Source organism: Pundamilia nyererei, unplaced genomic scaffold (assembly GCF_000239375.1).
Source record: "Pundamilia nyererei isolate P.nyererei 1_Seehausen unplaced genomic scaffold, PunNye1.0 scaffold00002, whole genome shotgun sequence".
Classification (NCBI taxonomy): Eukaryota; Metazoa; Chordata; class Actinopteri; order Cichliformes; family Cichlidae; genus Pundamilia; species Pundamilia nyererei.
Genome location: NW_005187403.1, coordinates 344,206 through 369,060, shown reverse-complemented (window position 1 = coordinate 369,060; position 24,855 = coordinate 344,206). Strand labels below are relative to the sequence as shown.

General features: G+C 38.7%; 2 protein-coding genes across 4 annotated transcripts; one reads left to right on the top strand and one right to left on the bottom strand.

Annotated features, from left to right (window-relative positions):
* The first annotated feature begins 50 nt into the window (after positions 1–50).
* On the top strand, positions 51–8,449 carry tor4aa (torsin family 4, member Aa). Its single transcript, XM_005720022.2, has 3 exons — positions 51–447; positions 4,675–5,142; positions 6,735–8,449. Exons 2-3 carry the CDS (start codon positions 4,675–4,677, stop codon positions 7,590–7,592), a joined length of 1,326 nt encoding a protein of 441 aa, XP_005720079.1. The 5' UTR covers positions 51–447; the 3' UTR covers positions 7,593–8,449.
* A 1,235-nt stretch (positions 8,450–9,684) lies between these two features.
* LOC102213975 (voltage-dependent anion-selective channel protein 2) lies at positions 9,685–22,546 on the bottom strand. 3 transcript variants are annotated; one of them, XM_005720019.2, is made up of 10 exons: positions 22,402–22,546; positions 19,645–19,715; positions 18,870–18,919; positions 18,275–18,277; positions 14,589–14,741; positions 14,450–14,502; positions 13,400–13,621; positions 12,774–12,924; positions 12,615–12,672; positions 9,685–10,953 (listed from the first exon to the last, which is right to left on the bottom strand). In XM_005720019.2, the coding sequence occupies exons 2-10, from the start codon at positions 19,709–19,711 to the stop codon at positions 10,862–10,864; spliced, it is 849 nt and encodes a 282-aa protein (XP_005720076.1). In that variant the 5' UTR covers positions 19,712–19,715; positions 22,402–22,546; the 3' UTR covers positions 9,685–10,861. The 3 variants fall into 3 exon arrangements, with proteins under 3 accessions (XP_005720076.1, XP_005720077.1, XP_005720078.1); XM_005720020.2 differs by lacking the exon at positions 18,275–18,277; XM_005720021.2 differs by lacking the exons at positions 19,645–19,715; positions 22,402–22,546 and adding an exon at positions 19,254–19,621.
* Between the last annotated feature and the right edge of the window lie 2,309 nt (positions 22,547–24,855).

Below are 24,855 nucleotides of genomic sequence, written 5' to 3'. Positions count from 1 at the left end.
CTCGTGAGATGATTGACATTTCCCGTTTCTCATTACTGGCATAGCCAAGAAGAAACCAAAACCACGTCAACAAATTCTGAACGCATTGTTTGTTGACTTGATTACCAGCAGTTAAAAAGATATGTGTGTCACCTAAGATATCATTTTAATCGTGGGAATGAAAGTACTTGGGGTACATTTGAGCTGTTTTCTAACCACGTGTGAAAGCTGATAGCTAACTGTGAAAAAGCCTGAGCTGCAGCTGGACAGAAGAATGCGAGAATAAAAGAGGAAGCCAGAGGAGGAGCCAGCATATGGCCGAGAACAGGATTTAGAGGGAAAGGCTCTTCCTGAGTTGAGCTGTTGACTATATGGACGTTTTCTCTGCTCTCACCGCTGTGCTGAGCTATGGATTAGTCTTGCACTAAAATTCTTTTTTTTTTTTAGATGCTTTAGACACGTATAAAGGTAAGTACAAAAAACCTTTTTTTGCCTAACAGCTTTGCAAGCAGAGTGTGCAGCTTGGTGAATCAACTGTTGTGTATGTAAAATACAAAGACAAAGAAAAAGGTTTTAGAAGGATACTAACTTTCTGCGTGAGGCTCATTTGTGTATATTTGCTCAACTTTCCACGGCCAAAACACACGAAACAAGAAAGAACTGCTCACTACAAAGAGATATTTTTGTAAAGTCAACTTCATGAGCAATAAAATCTCTGGCATGCCGTATCTTTCAGGTGGAAAAGACTAGAAAGATATGAAAGAGCACAGATACAGTCTTTCTACCCTCACGTGCTGTCCTGAATTCTTTTATGCTGAAGTAAAAGAGGCTTGGACACAGGGGTATTATAACTTTTCCGGAAATGACGCTGCCTCTTTGCCAAGATGAACAAGCCAACTCAGATTCCAATCATTGTTCATGTGCTCTGCTCAGTTCTCATTGACATTAATGCTGGCACCAAAAACTTTTAGCAGAAGTTATTTTCTATCCTGTAGTGCGATTGTGTTAATTTATATGTGACACTTGTCTGCTGTCTTGAGCTCTTCTGTAACTCACTTAAAGTTCCTCCTTTCCTATAGCCTGTGCGCTATAATACTGCAGACGGCCTTTGCGCTACAGTTTCTGTGTGTGCAGAATACCCAAGGGAGTACATCAAGTACACCATCAGAGGGTCAACCTGACAGCCTTTGATGACCAAAAACGGTTACAAATGCAAGCTTGTAACCACAGCCTACTTCAGAACCTCAAGCGCACGAGTTTGCAGAACTTATGAAGTTTAAGATTCCTGTGAAGGTTGCACTCACTTGTTTGCGTTTTGGTTTGCCATAGAAGGTTCTAGTAGAGGGTTCACTTCACTCTTCGTGGAACAACATTTCCAAAATGAATCTGAATATTGGTTTTGAAGAAAAACAAAACAGCTCTGTGAAAAAACCCCCAAAACAAACCCATAAATAAATGAAAAAAATACAAAAAAATCAGCCTAAAATATTAAATAGATTAATTAAATTCAATAAAAATGTAGCATACTAAACATCAAAAGGAACAGTGATCTTTATCTTCTAACCCTACCGGAAATGCTGGCTACATTTTTAACAGCCACTGAAGCTGCATGTGTCATCCTTCTTTTGTTTTTCTTCACTGTTATATCTGCAGCTATTTCTCACATTTGGTCTCTCTTCCTTGCCATTTTTGACACCCTGCTGTTCTCAGAATTCATTTCCTCACGTGCAAATTTCATGCAGCTGTGAGTTCCAGTATGCTTCAAAACATAGGAGCAGCTGTATTGTTAGTGTCTTCTGACGTCCACCACTTCAGTATCTAATATCAGCGTGGGGTTAGCGTGGGAGGATCTTACTTAAATTGAGCAAAGATTTTTTTTTTTTTAAGAGAAAGGAGGACTGGGTGTATAAGTTGAGCTCTTCTTATTTGGATGCTTAGAAAGTCCTTTCTTTTTCATGAACACTAAAAATAAAGATATACTGTATATATAATTAAAACATGGCAATATTTCAACACTTATGTGTTTTTTACAAAAGTTACAATAGATTAGCGAGTGCCAGTAGATTATCTTGCTGTGTCTAAAAATCCACTGCTTCTACTGGTGAGATTAAAAGTGTACTGTATATGTAGCAGCCTAGCTTCCCCCTGTTTCCAGTCATTTCATGCTAAGTTTATGCTAATTGGCTCTTGGGGGGAAAGTTCCAAACCCATATGATACTGGTATCAATTTTGTCATCTATGGCTCATGCAAAACTTATACCAAGGGATACAAAACAACCATAGATATACAGAAAATGACGATAAAGCTAGAATACACTAACTTAGCAAAGAAGAAAATAATGTGTATTTCATCTAGTAAATAAGCTGACATTAATACAGTGCACATTTAGCATTGCTGTTCAATAAATTTTCAGTACACAGTTTTTATTTGACAGGGTAACATAATAGAGCATGGCTGCTTAAAGACAGATATTTCCCCAATAAATGCAAAAGTCTTAATTTCTTTATGAAAATGAGAAATAGAAGCAAACTGAAACTTGCAAACATCCATGGAAATGCAGTATATAAGGAGAAAAAAAGTTGTACAATTCTATTGAGCTTGAAAGTCGAAGTCAGTATTTTAATTGACCACCTTTATGCTTCAACACAGCTTGAATTCTCTTAAGCAAGCCTTCTCGTAATTACTTTAACCTCCTACGACCCGAACTCTTCCACAGCATGCATTTTTAATTTCTCTTTGATATTTGGGCATATTGGGGCCCGATGAATGTAAAAACAAAGAATTACCAGTTTTTTTGTTTTTTACCTTATTTTTATTTTTAAGAAAAATAAGAGCCACATATGAGGATATTCGTTTAAAAGTATTTTGGTCTAAATAACCCAAAATGTGATGTCCACATATGTGGATGCCAGGGAGGTTAAGTAGTCTTTAGGAATGGTTCTCCAGCCTTCTTGAAGGACATTCCAAAGCTTTTTGGGTTTTGGCTGGCTTTGGTTCCATTTTCTGTCAAGATTATCCTGCACTGCTTTAATAATATTAGGACTGCGCTCTTGATCAGTCCAAGACTAATACTAATACTAATGGTATTCCAGCTATCAAGGTATACGTTGAATGCAATAGCAGTGTGTCTGAGATCATTATTCAGCTGAAAAACAAAACTGTTGCCAGTCAGATGCTTCCAAGATGGTATTGCATAGTGGATCAAGATCTGATGGTATTTTTCTGCATTTATAATTTCATAAATTGTGACAAGATCCCCAACACACTAGGTGAAATGTAGTCCCAAAATATGTCAGAGCCACCATCAAGTTTTATAGATGCCCGTAGATACTCACTCTTCCACCTCCACGCATACCGACGATATATACAGAGTCAGTGTTGCCATTAATTTCCAGTTTCCAGTTCTTGTGTAATTTTATTATATCTCAGCCTGTTTTTCCAGTTTCTAAGTGACAGCCACCCTTCCACTGAAAGCATTTCTAATGAGGCTTCAGCGAACAGTAGATGGATCAACTGAAAGGCCAGATGCATCTCTCAGGTCTTGTGTCAGGTCTTTGCTGGAGTTTTTCCTATTTCGTAAGGACATGACTTTCAGATACCATTCATCTGCAATCGATAGTTTTGAAGGCCTGCCACTTCTTCTTTTGTCCTCTGCTTGTTCCGTTTCCTCAAATTGTTCACGACACACTGCAAACCATGCTAACGTATGCGAGAATATCTGACAGATATAAGTTTTTGGCTGATAAAAATCACCTTGCTGGTGAAAAAAAAATAGATTTTTTTTTTTATTTTATTTTTTTTTACATCATCCGTTTCGTTTCTTGTTCCTATGTGAGCATGATGAGTAAGATATTATTAACCCTGATTCTTGGGCCAGTCTGGGGAAGCAGAAAGGCAACACTGAAAACAGAAACCCCCTTTTCAGGTAAATAAGAAGACTAAAGCCTTCAAAACCACTATTAAAGGAAACTTTGGAGGAAGTTGATGTCTTGCGTCATAGGGACTGGAATCAAAATTAAGATTAGGGAAAATGAGTTTTCCCCAAAACTGGATTTCTCATTGCTGATTCTATCATATTAAACTGGTGCATAAAAATGTAACATGTTTTTATTTTTTGTTCAAAGCACAGAAAATAAGCTGAAACGTTCACATATCCTATACATAGGTTACACATTGCTAAAAAGCAATCAAAGAAAAGATTTATAACATAGCAAAGTTGAATATCTGAAAAATATGTTCCGTTATACACTCAGCACTTGGTTGTGGGCTCCTCTGCTGCAGAGTTTTTACTGGTCATGGTCAGCAAACCATTAGTAGTAGTTTTGGTACCGTGGGCACGTGCTGAGTCCTGTCAGAAAAGTAAAACTGGTTACTCCATACAGCTTTTCAGCAGCACAAAGTGCTCTCAAATCTTCTGGTAGATGGCTGCATTACATTTGGACTTGGTAAAACACAGTGGACCAATCATCAGCAACACCAGCAGATGGATGGTTCCTCAGATTATCACAGACTGTGGAAACTTCACACTAAACTTCAAACACCTTGAATCTGTGCTTTTCCACTCTTCCTCCAGAATCTAAGTTATCCAAAAATGCAAAGTTTACTTTGACCTAAGTAGAAGACTTTGGACTACTGTGAACTTTTTAAGATGCACTGGTGTAGTTTCTTCAAAGTCCTTTATTTCCTCTCTGCAGATGAGTGACCGAGACAGCAGCATCTCTGCCTCTCAAACAGAGGGAGAATTCGAGGGAGAGATGGATGAAGAGCTTGAGGGAGACACGGAGATGGAAGAAGAGAAAAGTGAGAATGGGAGAGGCAGTCCGGCCCCCAGTCTCTCCAACATCTCCTCCACTCTGCGCGCCGTTATACGCATCAAACAGAAGTACCACGCGATGAAGAAACGGCGTCAAGAGATGGCCCTGGGGGGCCAGTGTCCCCTCACAGGCGCCCCAGGACGAACCAGCCCCAAAATCTTCACCTTTGATGGAATCACCCCCACTGCCTTCTCCTCTCCATCATCCAGCATCCCACAGAGGAAGAAGAGGAGGAAGAAGAAACGGGTGTTGTTTCCCGAAGGAGGGAGACGAAGGGCTGCACCAAAGCAGGACCGCAGCCGAGCCAAATATTGCCTGTATCTGCTCTTTGCCATCGTCTTTCTCCAGGTAAATAAATAACAACACATTTTCCAACAAGTGGTGGAATGCTTCTCTAATGTGCTCCTCTGACCTTTTTCTGCTGCCATTAAGAATTTGATTTACAAAAACATTGAATGAATGAATGAATGAATAGCTTCCATTATTATGACTCATCTCTTGCTAGTCTGCTTCTTTTGTCGCCAGCTACAGTATAAATAGGGAGGGCGGGAAAATTGTGCTATCTTCAGCTCATGTGTATGATTAAATATAGACCTTCTACTTGCTCAGTCATGTCCTAATTCATTCAGACGAGAAATACAACATGCCATGAATCAGTCTAAGGTGTGTTCATCTTTGAGGAACCTTGAGGCACTGTTCAGCAGAGATTGGTTAATCCAGCCGTCACCGAGCTGCTTTATTGTCACGTGTATCTTGCAGCTTTGTTTATGGTTTATTTTGCCATTTCAAATGTAAATATTTAAAACTGGTCCAAGTGTATTTCCTGTTCTAGTTTGCCAAAGTGAGAAGCTGGGCGGAAATCACTCTCAGCTGTTTGCCGTATAACTCCAAGGAGATAATCTGTATATCAGTATATTTATATATTTCTAAAGATATACAGTCATGCCAAAAAGAACATTTTCACAGAACGCCATATAGTCCTGTGAATGTAGTATTTATACAGTAGTATGCTTGCTGAAATTTGGATACTCTATAAAAAACACATATTTGGTGGAGTGAAATTGAGGTTTAAAAACTGTAAGAAATATGGTCCCTTCGAGGACATAGCCACACACCTCACTGTCTAATCACCCTGCATATTTAATACTTAGTGCAGAAATATTATTATTAACAGTTTAATTTCAAAATTAAATAATTCCGTATACTATTAATTAAATTGGATTTATGACGTTAGCAGTAGACTGGCTGCTACGCAGAACTTTTCTGCTTAAACACTCAAAGTAGAACAACTGTCATTCACACATGCATTCCTATCTAAAGATTCACACTGATGAATACATCAGGAGCAACTTTGGATTCAGTATCCTTGGGCAAGATAATCAATCTAGAACAACTATAGTCTTCTGTTAAGCAGATGATGTGCTTTGCCTCCTGAGCAACAGGCACCCCTACTTTCACTTCGTAACGCTTCATAACGCATGCGTCTGTAAACGTGTCAGTTATTTCTTCCCCAACACAGCAGTAGATTGTGTTTTACCTTTGGCAAAATTTGAATTGCTAATATATGAATTGATCTAGTACAATAAACTGTGTAACACACCAGGAAATTGGGGGTTTTCTTTTGTTTTCAATAAGAAGATGTTTTTTTTAAACTGTATATTCTGACATATCTGGAAGTTTAATGATTGAAATTCAACAAGTTTATTAGCATTATATTCTACATTTATTTAAGTACACAATTGTTCTTCTTTTTAAAACCTTCTGAAGTTTCACTTTATATGTAATACTGTCTATATAAAGGTTCAAGGACTGCAGATGAGTCTAAAATAATTCTTTGTTTTCAGTGTTCTTGGTCCAAGGAGTGCATCCATTTTTAATGAATCCTCGAAATGCCCCTGCACTCGGCTATATTCTTAATAGCTGTGGTTTGTTTCTTTCAGGTCTACAACGCCATAGAGAACCTGGATGACCACGTTCTTAGATATGACCTGGAGGGATTAGAGAAGACACTGAGGAGGGAAGTGTTTGGGCAGCAGGGAGCTGTGGAGAGCCTGCTGTCCCACCTGAAGGACTACCTGTCTACCTACGTCCACAACAAGCCTCTGGTGGTATCCCTGCACGGCCCGACCGGGGTAGGTAAGAGCCACCTGGGACGCCTACTGGCCGGACATTTCCGCTCCGTGGTGGGTGACACGCTTGTGCTGCAGTACTATGTGCTCCACCACTGCCCCCAGGAGGCGAACGCCCTGCAGTGTGCCAGTGACCTCTCAGCTCAAATCTCGGAGATGGTGGAACGAGCCGAGGAGGAGGAGAAAATTCCGCTCTTCATCTTCGACGAGGCAGAGCACATGCACCACGAGATCCTAGACACGCTGTTGCAGCTCGTGTCCTCCAACCAGTCCAATGAATACCTGAATGCTATTTACCTGTTTCTAAGCAACCTGGGTCATGCACACATCACCAAACATATGCTGCACAACTCTTCGAGTATTTCCATGGCGATGACAGCATCAGGTCGTCATAGCAATCTGGTAAAAGAGCTGACTCCTATTTTACGTAGCATGCTGGAAGAGCTTCACCCGCTTTGGACAGAGGCTGATATCTTACCTCTCAGTCTTTTGGAGAAAGGTCACGTAATGGAGTGCTTCCTGGACGAAATTACTCGAGAGGGATTCTACCCGGATCATGCTAACATAGAGCGGCTTGCGGGGGAGATTGACTACTACCCTGCAGTAGGGGGGCACGAATATTCCCAGACAGGCTGCAAGCAAGTGGTGGCTAAAGTCAACCTGCTGTGACATGCTCTTGTTTGCATTCTTTTAAACATGAAGAAAAGGGATTGAATTTACAATTATGAAACTTGAATGACACGATTCAAAGCCAACGCTTTTAAGAGTGGTTTTGTAAGAATGTAATAAAAAAAATTCACACACAAAAAGGTGGGGATTTTAAACTTTGTTGGGGGAAACAAGGAATAAATTTGGTGAACACTAAAACTGCGGCAGGCAGTCCCTGAAGGGTGGGTTCACCCAGTCTACATAAATAAAAGATGATTTAAGTTCCCTGTTGTTGTATCTCCCAAATACCTCTGAATAGCTGCATAGAAACAGGAGAACACCTAGACATCAGTACAGTGCTGGTTCACAGAGGATATTTCAGTAACTCCAGGGACAGTTCACTTAGCACTACCAGTAAGTAAAATGTAACTGTCTAATTAAACCAATCCAAACACTTAATGAACTGGCACAAAGGTATGTTCAGACATTCAGACACTGCTATGAGTTTCTGGTTTGACCACCTTGACATTTGGAGCAGACACAAAAGAATCTGGGAGGATAAATCCCACTGACTGTTCTTCTGTATACATAAATCAGGCCTGGGCTGTGGTCGAAACCCTCAGTTATTGGACTGTGCTTTAAATCAGGCTCTAGGTGCTGTCCCTTGCCTACAGATTGAGTATCAGTCAGTGTCTGTTACACTCATGGTGAATTTTTTTAAATTGATTTTTAAATGTGGGGCATTATAAAAGCAGCTCTATCTAGTCATGAATGCTAATAAAGAAAAACAAGTGAAGGATATACACCTTACTAATGGTCTTTTGTGGTATTGAGAAATCTCCTGGATAAGGATAATAACATGCACTGGAGCTGTGTAAAATTAATATTCACTCATTTATGAAGGAGGAAGTTCATAATGCAAAAGTTACTAATACCTATTACAGGATGTTCACAGGATGTGTGACAGATGATGCAAGACAGCGCAAGAGCACATGGTAGCAAAGTGTCTTTGAAGGCAATCAATATATTTGAAGTCTGGTCTCTGGTAGGGTCATCCAAACAAAGACAGCACTGATGGGCATCACCATATATGTTAAATTGGACCCATTATATTTTTCCTTATTTTCTTTTATATAATAATATTTTATTTATTTTCATTATTTCATTATTTTTATTTTACTTATACTATATATAAATTCCATATATATATATATATATATATATATATATAAGTTACATTGGAGGATGATCATACTAAATGTATTTGCATAAAATGACATCAATGTAGTGCTCTAAATGCTCTTTCTGTTTTTTTCCTGCTCTTCTTGCTTCTGATGTTAATTAGAATTGGTATGGGAAGACAACTTTGAATGGGAAGGAGCTAAAAACCTCGTTCCAGACAGTGGAAGAATTGAGGGGCTCCACCAAAGCCCAGCACAAGTAAACCGTGAATCATGTAAAGGTACTAAATCAAAGTACAAGAACTTGCTAGTACCTGGGTGGAAATGACCATATTGTTTAAGGTATCTTTCAGTCCAATTGATATCAACTTTATGTGCAGAATTCACCACTTTAAACACCAACACTATTCTTGATGCAAGTGCAACTTTAAAAGAATATTTTTATACTTTAAGAAATCTGTTTTCTTCTCAACAGACATGGCACGAAGGATAGCGCATAACATTTGTTATGAAGCTAGTAGCACAAACTAGCTAGCTCAGTTTAGCAATAAGGTGGCTACAGATTAACAACTAGCTTAACAGCCCCATGTAAAGATAATTGCTTTAAATTATAAGGAACAATAAGCTATCAGGTATAATTACATAAAATAGATTTTGTTATTAACATTCATGTCATGTGTGGTAATGGTAGTAAGGGTACATGTATTTTGGCCTGACAACTGTTACAAGCTTCTCTATTTGGGTATGTAATGGCAAAGAAAATGACTCCTACATTTCAGTTAGATCCAATCTTCACTTGTTATTTAGATCTTTAAAATCCCAAGATAGTAAAAGTCATGCTCAGCTCAGCTACAGCTACAGAAGCCTGGGCACCACTGCACTGTAAGAGCAATATAATACTAAATACTGAAGGCATTAATTGAGACAAAGAATTCAATTCATTAATAGGTGCTGTTTTCCCTTTTTTTTTATTATTAGAGTTCTCTTAGTTTACACTGGAAAAAATGAGGTACTGTGTCTATGTGACAAAGAAAAGAAAGTCTCATAATAATAATAATAATAATGACAACATAAGATGAACAAGAAACACATTCTGATGCAGGATTTCCAACCAAAGTAACAGGACAGACATCTGGGGACACAACACTCCTCAAGTGTTTCAACTGGAATTACTTGGAGGACAAGCACCTGTACTTTAATATACAGAGCTTAAGAGTGGAGATAGTTTTGAAGACACGATCACTGACAGCAACGAGTGAGGTCCCCGAGCAACATGAGGAAACAGCTGGCAGTCAAGTTAAGATAACTGGTGCCTCTGAGATACAGAAGCAAAATAGCCTCACTTTCATTGTGACCGCTGAGCTGAGACAGATAGATGAAAACAACACTGTAGAAATGTAAAAACACAAACAAACCCAAAGAGCTACCAGAAGATTCCATTATGTTGATTTCACCTACCAAAAACAGAAGTCACAAAGGGCTAAAAAAGCATTTTGAGACATGTGCAAGAATAGATCTAACATCGTTCATGTCGTCATTCCAGAAATCGGTCTTTAACTTCATCCACCACTACTTCAATATTTAATGATATGTGTTGTATGAAAACAATGACATGGATTAAATAGTCCTTGGATTGCAGCAAAAAAAGCCAAAACCGTTCAAATGGATACAAAAATAAAGCGACGACAGACACTCTGCACCTTTTTTAACCAAGCAAATAAGCTTTAAGCTCTGCATCCAACCCTTCATTTGACATGCTTTTAGGAATGCAGTAATAACTCAGTACTGAAGCTTTAAATGAGCTACACATGTACACCAACAACTACTTCATTCAAGACCTACAGGGAAATAAATAGTTATTTCAAACGCCATAAAAACAATTCCCCACAACTATGCACCGCCAGTTTCAGGATCAGCCACACAACTTTTTAAGCATAATGCTAAGACTTGACTATTACTGTCAGAAATGCTCATCAGAAGTATGAACAAGGGAGGGGTGTGTGAGGGAGAGTCCAGAGACAAGAGAAGGAGACAAGTTATCGTGATAGGAGGGTGCCGAAAACTAAGTGCTGAAGTGGGCTTCTTCTTCTTTATTGGTAGGTTTCGTGTTTACGCTTCAACCTCGAAGCCCATGCCGACTTTGTGTCCGCCGGCGTTGAAGTTCTTGCCATCAATGAGAGCTGAGAGGGTGACCTTAACACCTGCACAGACACAGTCATAACGTTGTAGATACACTTTCAATTTTAGACCTGTTCAAAAAAGTTGACATGGGGGCACGAGTATCAGTGCGTCTATCCTATCCTAACTATCCTGTATAAGTGTGTGGTGTAAATTTCAAAGCACATGGTTTGCCCCTTCTTGCTTGATCAAGATCTTAACTCCTGAATTTCTTAGTCAAGGTTGCCCTCACAAGCTTCAAATTTTCGATCGACTGAAACGGGTTAAAATAAAAACATTTTGTACAACCAAACAAGTTGTTATGCTGTGTAACATGTAAATAAAACAAAGTGCAATGACTTGCAAACATCATAAACTCATATTTTATTCACACTAGAACATTAAAAAAACACAAACATTTCAAATGTTTACATTTTACTATTTCATGAAAACTATTAGCTTTTAATTTGGTGGCAGCCATACATTTCAAAATAGCTGGGACAAGAGCAAAAGGTCAATAACATGAGTATGGGGGTATGGGTATAAAGAGAGCATTTCAGAGAGCTAGAGTTTCTAAGAAGTAAAGACAGGGAGATATTTGAGTCTGCAGGGAAAAAAAAGTTGATATTCAGAATATTTTTAGAATAATGTACTTTAATTTTACGTTAAGATGTAATATATAATTGTGAAGACTTTGAATATCTCAGGATCTAAAATGCACCATTAATAGGGAAAGTTCTATGGTTTTAGTAAACAGACAAGATCTTTTACAGGGAAGAGCGTTCATGGTTCAGACTGTGCTAAACTCCATACTGTATATGTTACAGGAGCATGGCTTCATATTTGAAGATTCTAGCTGCTTAACTGGCCTGTCTGCAGTCTAGACCTTAAACCATAGGTGTCAAACTCTGGCCCGCGGTCCAAATTTGGCCCGCAGCCTAATTACATTTGGCCCGCGAAGCCATACCAAATTACTATTAGAGCTGGCCTACTGGTATTATACAGCTAATATATATATTGTTTAGTATTAAGCTTTGCTTGTTCCATATTCAGTTTTTCAGCAAAACTTGTTTGAGTCCATAAGAAAAGATTCATTCTTATATCTGGAGGAAGATTTTTTTTTCAATAAATATTAATGTTAGCCCGCGACTTTGTTCCAGTTTTGAATTTTGGCCCACTGTGTATTTGAGTTTGACACCCCTGCCTTAAACCAACTAAAAATATTTGGTGCATCACAAACTGTTGTTTGCTTAGAATCATATATGCAACAAGAATATGAAAACATTCCCCTCGCAAATGTCCAGCAACTGGTTTCCTCATTATCTAGACATTAACGTACTACTGTGTTACTGCCATCAAATTCATTATGACCTATTTTTTTTCTTAGAATTTTTATACTAAACTTAGTTTAAACAAGTGATTTTTTTTACTTTCTATTCTGAATAAAAATTCAGTTTGTGAGATTTGCAAGTCATGGATTTACATATTATATACCATTGTATTGTATGGTCTTTACCTTACAATATAAAGCGCCTTGAGGCAACTGCTGTTGTAAATGGTGCGACATAAATAAAATTGAATTTAATTGAAAGATATCAGTTTTTTTGGAAATGGGGTTGTATTTTTAGACAACCAATATCTTCCTGTGTAGGTTGGGAAAGTATTTTGCTGGGTGCCAATGGCACAGTTGAGGAAGGTAACTCACCTGGTCGAAGGCTCTGGGTGTAGCCTATTCCGATCAGACTGGCATTGTTCACTTTGGCCTGTAGGGGAAACATGACAAGGCGTCAGACACAACAGCACAATGGTTTGTGAGAATATGCTTCAGCAACAGTGCATGTGAATGTGAAGAGTCAGTCCTCACAGACAGAGAGGCATCTTTGTCCAGCTTGTATTTGGCAGCAATGCCGAAACGAGTGTTGTTGCTGCCAGCTGTCCAGGCCAGAGTAACCGCTGTCTCCAACTCGTCATTTACCTTTTGGTAGATGGAGCCGCCAAACTCAGTCCCGTCATTACTGAGAGAGAACAGACATTTATTTACTTAAGCAAACAGAAGTCTATGCTGCAGACCAGTCTCCAAATTATAAATTCATCCCTCTTTGTATTCCACTTATGACAACCCATAATGAAATTAGTAACTGATGCCCAAAAATGTGTTTTAGGTCACTGGGACAATTTGCCACTAAATTCAAATCAGTTCCAAGTGAACATTTCCATGAGAAAAGTCTGGTTCGAGATGGGAGGAGACACAAATCCTGTGGGGTAGTTGCTCTTGGGGTAGAAGGGTAGAGGGGTAGAAGCAAATCAAGTCCAATATGAGGATATTCTGTCTGTGGGTTTGAACAACCTTTAAAAAAAATGCTTCCACCCAGCAGGTTTTTGTGCAGAGCTTTGACTACAGCAACAGAAGTTAGATATGTGATGCCCATGATTTGAAAAGCAACAAAGCATCTTCACAAACTGTTTATGTACGTATGTAAAATCACTCACACATTGGTGTGAAGCTGGAAGTCCCCGGCCCTGTATCCGAGTGCAAAGTTGTTCTGAGCCAGTTTGGATTTGGCCGTATCAAAGGCCATCTGATAGCCTGCCAGCCAGCCTTCATAGCCCAACACAGCAGAAGCGTGGATGATGGGACCCTCAAAGTCAACATCGCAGCCAATATTCATATAGTCACGCTTGTAGCCAGTCTTGAGCTTGCCACTCTTCTTGCTGAAAAGTTGGTTAATCACAGTGATGAGCCATTAAAATACCAAAACCAATGACAACAATAAATTCCAACTTATCTGGAAACAATATGATGTATTGAATTCCCAGATCACACAGCTCCATGCTGTTAAAAAACTATTTAAACCACATGAATGAGCCACACTTTTGCATAAGCTGACATGTTCTGTTATTACTGTTAACACAACTCTAATTAGATTCTGACACAGACAGAGTAGGAAAGTCAAAAATATATTAGTAGAGAGGGAATGCTTTGATAAGGGCATGCCAAGAGAAACAGAGTGGCCAATAAGTTAAAGGAAATATAAGACACTGAGAAATCAGCTTATTCTTTGAGACTCTGTAGCGGTACATTACTATACATCAACGTGGATACAATAAGTAAGAATAACAACATTAATTATTAGAGGCATTGAAGTACGCAGAAGAACTTTCAAATTTGAATATATTCGAGGTGTAGTTGTTAGATGTTACTAATAATTATAGGAACCTCTATGTGTGTCCATCTTTTGTCAGCACACAATAACATGTAAAGAGTGAGGTCAGCTGGATGAAAACTTCTCTTATCTGTTGATCTATCAGATTTGGAAAATATTAGTAAACTAAGTGTACAGCTTTTACTATATCGGTAGTTAAAGGTTTAAAAAGGAGGACTGAATTTGAGGATAAAAGAAGTTTAAAGCATGCAGCTAATTATTAACAAGGCAAGAGTGGAAAAAAGAGTCAGCACTCTGTTTATCCAGGATTGACCCAAAGTTAATACTGATTACATAACACAGTATAAGTCACACAAACCAATAAATGGAGTCTCACCCTGTGTTTGGTACAAAAGATGTATCCAAGCCAACTTTCAGTCCTTGAGCCAGCTATAGGTAAAGTAAAACTTGGAGTCAATAGTTTTTTTTAGGAACATTTAAACAATTAAATCAGTTTCTTAACCACAAACACACACCTGGTCCTCCACAGTGACTTCAGTACCCAGGGTGTTATCTGTGTTCCACTTCTGGTTGATGCTCAGGCCTAGCTCCTTCATCTTGTACTTGGTCTCCAGGCTCCCTGAGGCCTTCCCTGTATCTGTGTTACTGGAGCCAGATGTGTTGAACTCCTGGTGAAGGACCAATTAGCACAAAGCATGAGTGTGGAATGCAGGGTATTGTTGCGCAGATTGTTGAATTGTTGGATATCAAAATGGAAAAAGGAACTGAGACCAAATATAATTAGTCATGTCAAAAATACAGTGATAATCATCAGCATGTACTCTACATATTAAACAATACAGATACACTGACATAATAAGACAGTCTCACAGATGAATGCATGCAAGACACTAATGAGGCAGAAGACAAACAAAGTGAACACAAAAACAATGATAAACATGATGATTACAACAAAGTGATTATCTAAACTGCCACTGACAATAAGCACTAGAACACTTTTTCTAAACAAGAGTGCATGCTTAAAAACAAAGGAAAAAAGAGAACCTTGAAAAATATATGTAAGAATGCAATGTAATTCTCAGACAGTGGCTGTTGCCCTGACTTGCATTTATTAAAATAAGATTAGACTGCTTTTATGCATAGTGAAATGAGTAAGAACAGTGCCAAGTCATTAGAAAAACACAAATCCACCTCCCAATGTTAATAAGACATTTTTCTGTACTGGCATATCAACATCAGTCCTACCAGCAGAAATGTATTCTAGTTCCGATCACACCCATTCAAGTCAACAATGAAGATTCCACCAAATTCAACGCAGCATGGTTCAGACATGTCCCAGAATTGGCTTTTAGCCTTGTGTCACTAAAATCACAATATTGTCAAAAATGTTACCGGATGCCAAGATGATTTTAGATTCCATTTAAGATCCCTCTAAATGTTACCGGATGTGTATAGAATAGAGATATATATATACAGCTACCACACATGAATGCTGTAGCAAATGTAAACAATATTAAATGGACTGGATCTTATACAACATGCCTCTTTAACCTATATTCATACAGGCACTTTTTTCTATACCTAAGTGCTTTCTGTGTAACATTAATCCAATTCTTTCATGTGATGGATGCGTCAAAAACCAACTTGGGATTCAGTACTTTGCCCAATGATACTTTGGCAGACTGGAGAAGGCAGGGATTGAACCACCAATAAAAAAAAAAGCACTTTATAACAGAAGGTAAGGTCAGCTAATTAATCAATATCCTGAGCCTGAATTTAGCTGGCACTTTTCAATGTATTTTATAAGCTAACCCTCTCAGCTAACGATCACAGATTTATACAGCACAGCCCAATTACAGCTAGCTAGCTAACGGTATCTAGCTTGCCAACATCATTGCCAGTAAAATAATATCTGAAAGGTAATACGAGTTAGATAGTGTTCCAAATTACTTAAGGTAGTATTGTACAGAAATCTGTAATCTGTTAAAAAGTAATGCAACATGTGGCATTGTTTTTGTTTTGTTTTTTTATTTCAAATTTCATTTTCAAAGCAAATTATATTTGATTTAAATTACAATCAGGGCTTTTCTCTAAATAAATTCTTTATTACAAAGTACATTTAAAGTGGTGCCCTGCTGATGATTTTTGTATCGACAAGTCTTTCAGTGTGTGCTAACGATAACTAATTCCATTTTACATGTCAAAGCAGAAAAAAAACCTGAGGTAATGATCAGATAAGTCATCACCACACACTATGTATGCGTCGCAAAACAACATATGTATATGAATCAACAACATATCTCCGTGTGAAAATCTGTCAACGAACTGAGACAACGGCAGCACAGTTTCTGTGATTGTACTTCTGTGAGTCCAAAGAGATGGTCCTTTAGCAAATCTCAATTCAGACACAAATATAAGAAAAGTCAATGCAGCTGTATTAGAGACTGACTAATACATGCATCATGTTGTGACAAAGGCCTTCATAGCACATGATGTCCAATAGGGCTGTGCGATATGACCAAAATCTCATATCCCGATATAAGAATTCTATCGTCGATAACGATATAAATCACAAAAATGTAACATTTTCTGTAAATTCTGTGACTCTCGGGCAGCTCGACTTGCTTGAAGTGTTTCCAGCTGGGCATCGTGTAGCTGGAGTTGTAACAGTGACCATCAAAATGATGAAAAAATATTGCCGTAAACAGTTTATTTTGCGACACCACGAAACAAACGATAGCGTAAAATGAAACGATAGATGTTTTTATATCATCATCCGATATATATCGTTATATCGAACAGCCCTAATGTCCAAGTTAAACTGTTCTAAAAGCTTAGTCACCATTACTGAAGCTACCAAACAAACACAGACGCTGCTTCCATCTTTAACACACTCAGGTGACATTTTATGGCATTTAAGAAAGATTGTGTGACTAAGGACCTCATCAATTACCTAGTAACTGACCAGGAACAGCCCTAGTCATTTCCCTGGGTAACTGCAAACTGATCAGTGTTAAGTCATTCGATTCATCCTATAATACAGAACACCACAATCAAAGTTACTGAGCTGTTTTGCTCTAGAGTAAAGGGGGCTGTTGACAGAATAATGAAACAATGCCATTCAGATTTTTTTTAAATAGCTATAAAAGTGTAGTGCAGCCCTGCCACCCAATGTATCTTTTTGCTTTCTTCCCGTTTTTAAATTCCTCCAAGTCTCTTCTTTTCCTTATTTTCTCTCATACATATCTTATTACAATGATGGCTGTTTGGGGTGGCTGTGACTCAGGAGGTAAAGGAAGATCGGTGCCTCGATTCCCCGCCAATTTATTCTCAATTTATTGGGAAATATACTTAACACCGAGTTGCCTCTGATGCATCCGCTGAAGTGGGAGTGTATGCGCAAATGTTAGACAAAGGGCTTGGATACAGAAAAAAGTGTGTGTGTGTGTGAGATTGTGTGAATGACGCTTGAGTAAAAAGACATTTACCACTGAACATGTTCAAAGTTTCAAATAATGAGGACTGGTTGTTTACAACTACCCTGACTGCTCTAAACAGTCGTTTTCAGAAGTTTTTTTTTAAACTCTTGGCTAAGCATGATGTCAGCAGGGAAATATCCCTCACATGGTATTCTCAGGCACACAGCACTAGTGATGAGCACCGAAGCCCCACCCACCCACTGTTCAAACCTTTTCTGTTCAAAATGTAACCAATCAGTGGCTAAAAAAGAAGAGAAGCTAAAATGTCTCGTTTCCACCAGTGAAATAAAGACCAAATAAAACATAAATACAGGACTATTTTGAGCAGTAAAGGTAGCACAAAACATTTAAATATTGAGCCTGAAATTAATATAATAGCTTAATAATATTCTTCTCCATTTTCTGGCATTTTATCAATCATACAACATACTGTTTGGTCAGGTATAATAATGCAAAAATAATGTAAAGGAGTACAACCCAAAGTAAAGACAATCTCCATAAAGAAATGGAAATAGTATAAATGAGTGTGAAGAGAGAGAAAATCATTTTTTCATGCTTTATGAATATTATAAAGACAAAAAAACAACTTAACCACAATAACAACTGAAAAAATGACTTGTAATTGAACAAAGGTTTAGGTAAGTTAACAGAACAGAAATCCATGGAAACTTGTTCTGAGTTACACAGACAGACAGAGCAGTCAGCCCTGACACCGATCTTACCATCTACATTAGAGAGCGAGCAGTCCAGGGCAGCAGCGTGGAGACAGAGCAGGGGTTAGGAAAGGTGACCAGAGAGACAGACAAGCCACAAATGCACACCTGCAGGCCTGTCATGTTTCTCAAGAACAGAGAGCACATTAAGCCAAGCAGGTCCACATTCGTCCACCTGAGATGTTTTTACACATGAACTCAACAGACGTGTTCTAATGGAAATAACTCTGTTTGGTTAAGGTGAGGGTCACCTGAAGGAAGCAGCACAGACAGTATATGACATTCAGTCACTTGCTATGAATTCTCTAAACAATCACCTATCAAATTGCCACACAGAGATTTAATGTCCAGTCTGTCTGGACTTCTGCCTTCGTGCAGGCAGCACAATGTCTAAAGAGTTCAGAGGTATAGTTTATGTGTGAAAACAGCTTTAAATCCCTTTCAGCTCCGAGTCACAGCAGGAGTCCAGTTACTGTAATTAAATAAGGCATTGAGCATGAGAGGGTACCTGTGCAGCAGGATTTGGAGGTTAGAGATTAGCATGAAAAGGCAAAGGAAAGGTGAAGAATAAAGAAAGAACATGAAAAGAAAAAAGTGTTCTCACCACTCCGCTTTGTGATTTGGTCTTGAGGTCCAGCTTCACAACACCAAAGCCTGATTGATTACAAAATATGAGTTAATAGTTATTATGTGCAAGACAAATCAGAGACAGGAAGGTTTAAAAAGGCATAATTTAACATTTTTAGATAGATTTCCTCCACAAAGGTGGTTTATTAATTGTAAAGACTAAGCCACGTTGTGGTCAGACTAGCTGTAACATCATTTTAAAATGTTAAACGAGCAACAGACGAGCTTGTAAACCTTCCTTCACGGTTTCCTACACAGACTTTACTTGGACAGGCTGCCCAGGTATGCTGGCGGGCACCCAATTTATTTACTAAAAGACAAGTTGATTTCTTTTGTTTTTTAAAATTCAATCACTGCTTACCAGTTACATCTGCTCATTCTCAAGTGCTTCACCACATTCGAGGTGCTGCTCTGACAGTTCTCCATTTCATTCAGCTTCCTTTAGAGACTCTTGTCTGTTGTTAGATTTATACAATTTATATACTCCATGAATTCATACATAAATTATATATTTTTTGTACATACTGGTATCTCCTTCAAAAAACAAATATGTACCTTATATGTACAAAACTGTAATTTCAGCGTTCAAAAAATGAGTATCTAATGTCTGAAATTATATCCAGACTTTTAGTTCTGTTCACATCAGTGTATTTATTAAATGTGTAGTGTGGATAAGAAGCACACAGAATAAGTTGTACTTTAGGAATTCCCCACAGTTAATAATTTACTCCTAAGCTTAAAACAGTGCTCACCATATCCCTTGCTGAATATATCTTTGGCGGCCTTGCCCAGGTCTGAGTATGCTGGAGGGACAGCCATTGTGCTGGAGAAGATAAAGGCAGATGTTTCTTTTGTCAAATTTGAAACTTCACAATATTCTACACAAGTGTTTAAAGGCTTAGCAGTAAAAACTCATCTTTAGAAACAGGGTATGACCATCCATGTTGTTCATCAATTGGTTATACTGCTCAGTTAAGTGCTCATACTGAATGAGCACTTAACAAAAGTTAAAGTCTCAGTGGTTTTTGTATATAGTCACAGGTTACTTCACTAGATATACATATTCAGCTGCTTTTTTAAAAAAAATATCTAATCAGCCAATAACAAGGCCACTGCATTAAGGCATGGGTATAAAGATGGTCATGACCTGCTAAAGTTTAAACTGAGAACAGAGAATGTTTGCAGAGCATGTCTGAAACAGAGAAACTATCCAGTGAGCAGCAATTCTCCATGAAAATGCCTTGATGCAAGAAGTCAGAGCACAATGGTCAGACTGCTTAAAGCTGACAGGAATGCAACAGTAACTCAAATAACCACTCATCACAACTAAGGTATGCAGAAGAGCATCTGTGAATTCACAACATGTTGAACCATGAAGCACATGAGTTGCAGCAGCAGAAGACCGCCTGTCAGCCAAGAACTGGAAACAGGTTCCATCAAGATCACAAGCCATTCTCAAACTGGGTTCTTGAACATGATAATGATTTTCATTGTACTTCATTCTTCACTGTCTCTACAGTCACCAGAACCTTTTTGAAAGTTGCTGACGTTTGAGATTTTTTGCTGAAGTCCCCATTTTGTTAGGATGGACTCCCGTGTACCTACTGAATGCAATAACTGCCTGTACCTGATTAAACAGTCGGGTTACCTATTGACATCCAGCAGAAGGGAACAAGCTGTTCTTTGATAGACTCCTTTTAAGCAAACAACAGTATTCAGGCAGAAACTGGTGTACTTTGGTTAAGCAAGAAGAGCCACCAAGCAATGCACTGAGTCAGGAAGGTCCAAAAAACCTCAAGCAGAAAACTGTTTCAATGCCCAATCCATTAGGTTCAACTCTATGCTGTTCTGTGTTTACTACACCACCAGTCAGCGGTTACGACCTGGAGAGCTACAGTGGTTTCACATGGGATTCACAAGCTGCACAAACACCTGGGTTAACTGCTCTGTTCTGTATCTCTTTTTCCTCGTGATCTCAAGAGCTTTGACAGACAATATAAGAATGAACCATAACCTGTACATGAACATCTACAGCGCAATACAGGACCAAATAACAAAGCTAAGCTGTGTTTTACACAGTGTCAACCTAAAAGAAGCTACGCCAATGTTAAAACCACAACTAACATGTCCACTTGGATTCAAACCAGTTTCCACGAAACATAAGAATTTAAACAGTTGCCACAGTGAACATGAATCAAGTTCTGCTGCATTTTGGTTGTTGTGAGATGCATGCCATTGATGATGATGACTTTTACAAGGTGTTAAAGTGAGTAAACCTTTGATAATTAGTATGCAGGGTGCAAACAGCAAAGTGGCAGCAGTTTGTAGGTAATTCCCTCTAGCTACTGTACGCCAAGAGCTCTTTCTTGCGTATTTGTAATGGTCTTCTACTAAAGCATATACTGTGGTAAAGCGAGTTGACTTTAGTTCTGACAGCAGTACTGTAATTATCAGGCTCTGGCTCTCTCTTACTCTCATTATATTTGATGAAACATCTGCTGTTATTACTGCACTTATGGTAACCTACCCTACCTACCTACTATGTTGTTATTATATTATATTATATTATATTATATTATATTATATTATATTATAGGAAACCACTGCACACACGTTTGGGTGTGTGTGTGTGTGTGTGTGTGTGACAAGATATGCACTCACAGTAAGAGCAAGGAAATGAGAAACTAGCGGTACTGTACTGATGACTGATGTAACTCTAAATAGACTCACACGGAGCTCTAAACGAGACATGTGCAAAATAATTTGGTAAATAAGATAAAGCCACATTTCCATATATTTGTACACGCGCGCTAACTCATGAACCGGCTACGATTGCTGCATGAAGAACAAAAAACTCAATGTGGGATAGCATACAAAAGGGGGGCTCCGTGTTTCTTTCTCTACTGAATATACTGCCGTTATAATCGGACTATTACCTTATGTGTACAAGCAGCTGGTATAGATAAGTTCCCAAGTGACCAATGCTAAACAACAGCTCGTTCTGCTCATCGCAAACGTTCAGTGCTGCATCTCTTAGTTGGGACAAAGGATAGCAGATGGCCGGGAGGAAGGCGTGTAGGGGGTTTGACAGTCAGTTAGCTGGTTGCTGTCTAAGTTGCACTGACACACTAACAAGCAAAAAATATGATAGTTGCGAGCATATTAGTGACACCCTACTCCTTTCCCAAGCACACACACGCACGCACACTTTTATATCCAGCTAAACAGAAACCCCACTGGTACGGCTGCTAAATCCGTGCCTAGCTTGACCGTTCTGTGTCGCTGCAATGGAGCTCTAGAAACCAATGAACCAAAGGATTTAACTGTGCACTGCAAAGCTAAACATCATTACATAACAGATACCGTTAGCTATACCGTTACAACATGCTAGCTGGACATCTAACCTTGGAGATAAACGCACAATTCTCAAAGAAGCAACAGCACATATAAATAACTACGCAGGGGTTATAAAGATCAGCGATGTGTTTAACATTTATCAGCACTGTTACCGATGCAGCAAAGGTATTTGCAAAAGGAGTCTGCACAGCCCGGAGCGTCCCTGGCGTGATCCGGTGGAGTGAATTGACAGCTAACCTAGCTTGGAAATGCTTATAACGGGGACAGGGCACAATGAAGGAGATCTATCATGGCGCATGCGCGCTATCGACTAGAAGCGAACAAAGAGGTATTATAAGAGCAAGAGATATATCTGAGACACTGTTAATGTGAGGCAATAAACGTTTATTAGAACACAGAGGCGGACAACAACGTGCCTTATTCGTGGACGCTTAGTCTTTGGACATTAATGCAGCTTTCAGACTGTCAGTCACATTTACTGTATCTTACTGTAGATAGATACACTGTGTGTCCAGGAGACGTGGCAGAAAGGAAGCAAGTTCTTCCCTTCCACCTGGGAAGAGAAATGGAGCAGAGGTAGTTTTGAAGGAAGAGAAGGCATGAGGCATGAGTTTGAAGCTGGAAATCAAAGGGGTGATGTAAAATGTTGTCAATCCATATATCCCAGAGGTTGGAAGACAAAGAAGAGAAAGAGGAATTTAGTAAGTTAGACGAAATGGTAGAGAGTATCCCAAGGCTAGATAGGTTGGTGAACAGACTTGGATGGAATGGAAATGTATGTGAACGGAAGACATGTGATGAGGATGGGTTGGGTAGGGGTGGTGTTAAAGAGAGAAATGCAGGACAGATGGTAGTGGATTTTGGAAAAAGGATGAAAATAGCTGTGGTGAACACAAAGTTAAAAAATAGGAGAGAACATAGGGTGAGGTATAAGAGTGGAGGAATGACTGATCATTTCTTCCTGACTGGCAGCTCCATCTTCAACATCCTGTTGTTAAGTATGGAAGACAATGAATGTGGAAACATCAGTCGTCATACAGTTTTTGTGCTTTTGGACATATATTCTGGTCATTTACTTTTATGTGCTGTTATCTGAAATAAAACTGAATTAGTCTGATATATCAGCTTGTAAAGAGATTGTGAGGAAAGAACCACTGTGAGTTTTGGTGTTGAAGAAATGCCAGTTGAAATTGAACTCATGTAATACCACTTTTTAATGGATTTTAAATGCTATTTCTATAGAACCCTTGTGCTTAAACTGAGCACTCAAAGCACATTTTCCTATAAGCCTCAGTCACCCAAGCAGACATCAGACATTCATTCAAGGATTTTTCTCTATACCTAAGCACTTTGTCTAATCTTCATGCACATTCCGATAGATGGCAACTTGGGATTTAGTGGTTTCCTTAAGGACACTTCGACATATAGAGTAGCCGGGGAACTGATCCATCAACCTTCAGTTTGATAGATGACCCATTCTACTGATATAGTGAGTCAATGCAACTTTTATTTAAACACTCAAAAGAACATTTGTCTATTTCTGGGACCAGCACTCCAATACAGGAAGTCTGGATCCGCTCTCTAACTAATCCTAATCTCTGATCCTATGAGTATTACCCAGTCGGCAATACAGAGCTTAAATGGGGCAGATGGTTGAGGGGACTCGCCCAGTTCTAATTGCCTCAAAAGTCATCCAGGTGTCTACCCTGCCTCCACAGATAAAAACCAGACTCTGAGTAGTTTTACATGCCCGGTCAGTATCTTACCAGCCACACCAATTCCGACAACTGCCCTGTAGATTAGTGCACTTGATAACAAACTGTGTTAAATATAACAAGTTGGAAAACTAAGCCCCAAGGGTCAGTTACTTTTAAAGGGCTGGAGTAACCTGTACAAGTTATTTATACTAATGCAGATTAATACTCAGGTTTTAACCTTTACTGTTTCACAAAGGGTTAAAAAGGGAATGTCCACTCCTTAGATTTTTTTTATTAGAACAATTTAGCAAGAACAAAGCAAAGGAGGAATCAAATCATCTGAATTATACTTATCTAATGAACCTACTCTGAGCTAATGCTAACTTTTGTCTGATCTTTGTGAGGAGAAAAGTTGGAGAGAACAGGCACATCCAGATCTGAAGTTGTGCTTATCTCTGTGAAGTCCTCTTGATTCTATAATATAACATGGCAAAAATGAGCAGAGGAAAAGGCAAAAAATACAAGACCGATTTGCAGGTTAATAGTTTGGGCAGCTGTTAAATCCTCTGGCATCTCTGCAGCACTTTTCGGCCGTGAACATCTTACAAAGGGCAGAAATCTTTATCTCATCTGCACAAGATTTTTATACCCGGTCATCCCTTCTCTTTCTGGACATCACATTTTCTGAGATGACATCTGACATCCATAGACTGTTGTTGACTACTAATCACCCGGTGTCCAGTCACACCTTATCATCCTCTCTCTGACTTTTCCACATGCATGATTTAAAGCAAAGTTTAAACTTTAAAATCACTTAATTACATTTTCTTCTTTGCTGTGTTATTCTTTGTGTTGAAAATTCTATTACATATGAACATTCAATCAAATATAAATACAATTCAGTTCATG

Excerpts from the sequence above, each read along its gene's own strand:
- tor4aa (XM_005720022.2), top strand. The coding sequence starts at position 4,675 with ATGAGTGACCGAGACAGCAGCATCTCTGCCTCTCAAACAGAGGGAGAA. Across the intron at positions 5,143-6,734 it reads TTGCCATCGTCTTTCTCCAG|GTCTACAACGCCATAGAGAA; the intron begins GTAAATAAATAA and ends TGTTTCTTTCAG.
- LOC102213975 (XM_005720019.2), bottom strand. The coding sequence starts at position 19,711 with ATGGCTGTCCCTCCAGCATACTCAGACCTGGGCAAGGCCGCCAAAGAT. Across the intron at positions 18,920-19,644 it reads TATATTCAGCAAGGGATATG|GCTTTGGTGTTGTGAAGCTG; the intron begins GTGAGCACTGTT and ends GTAATCAATCAG. Across the intron at positions 10,954-12,614 it reads CACCCAGAGCCTTCGACCAG|GTGTTAAGGTCACCCTCTCA; the intron begins GTGAGTTACCTT and ends GTGTCTGTGCAG.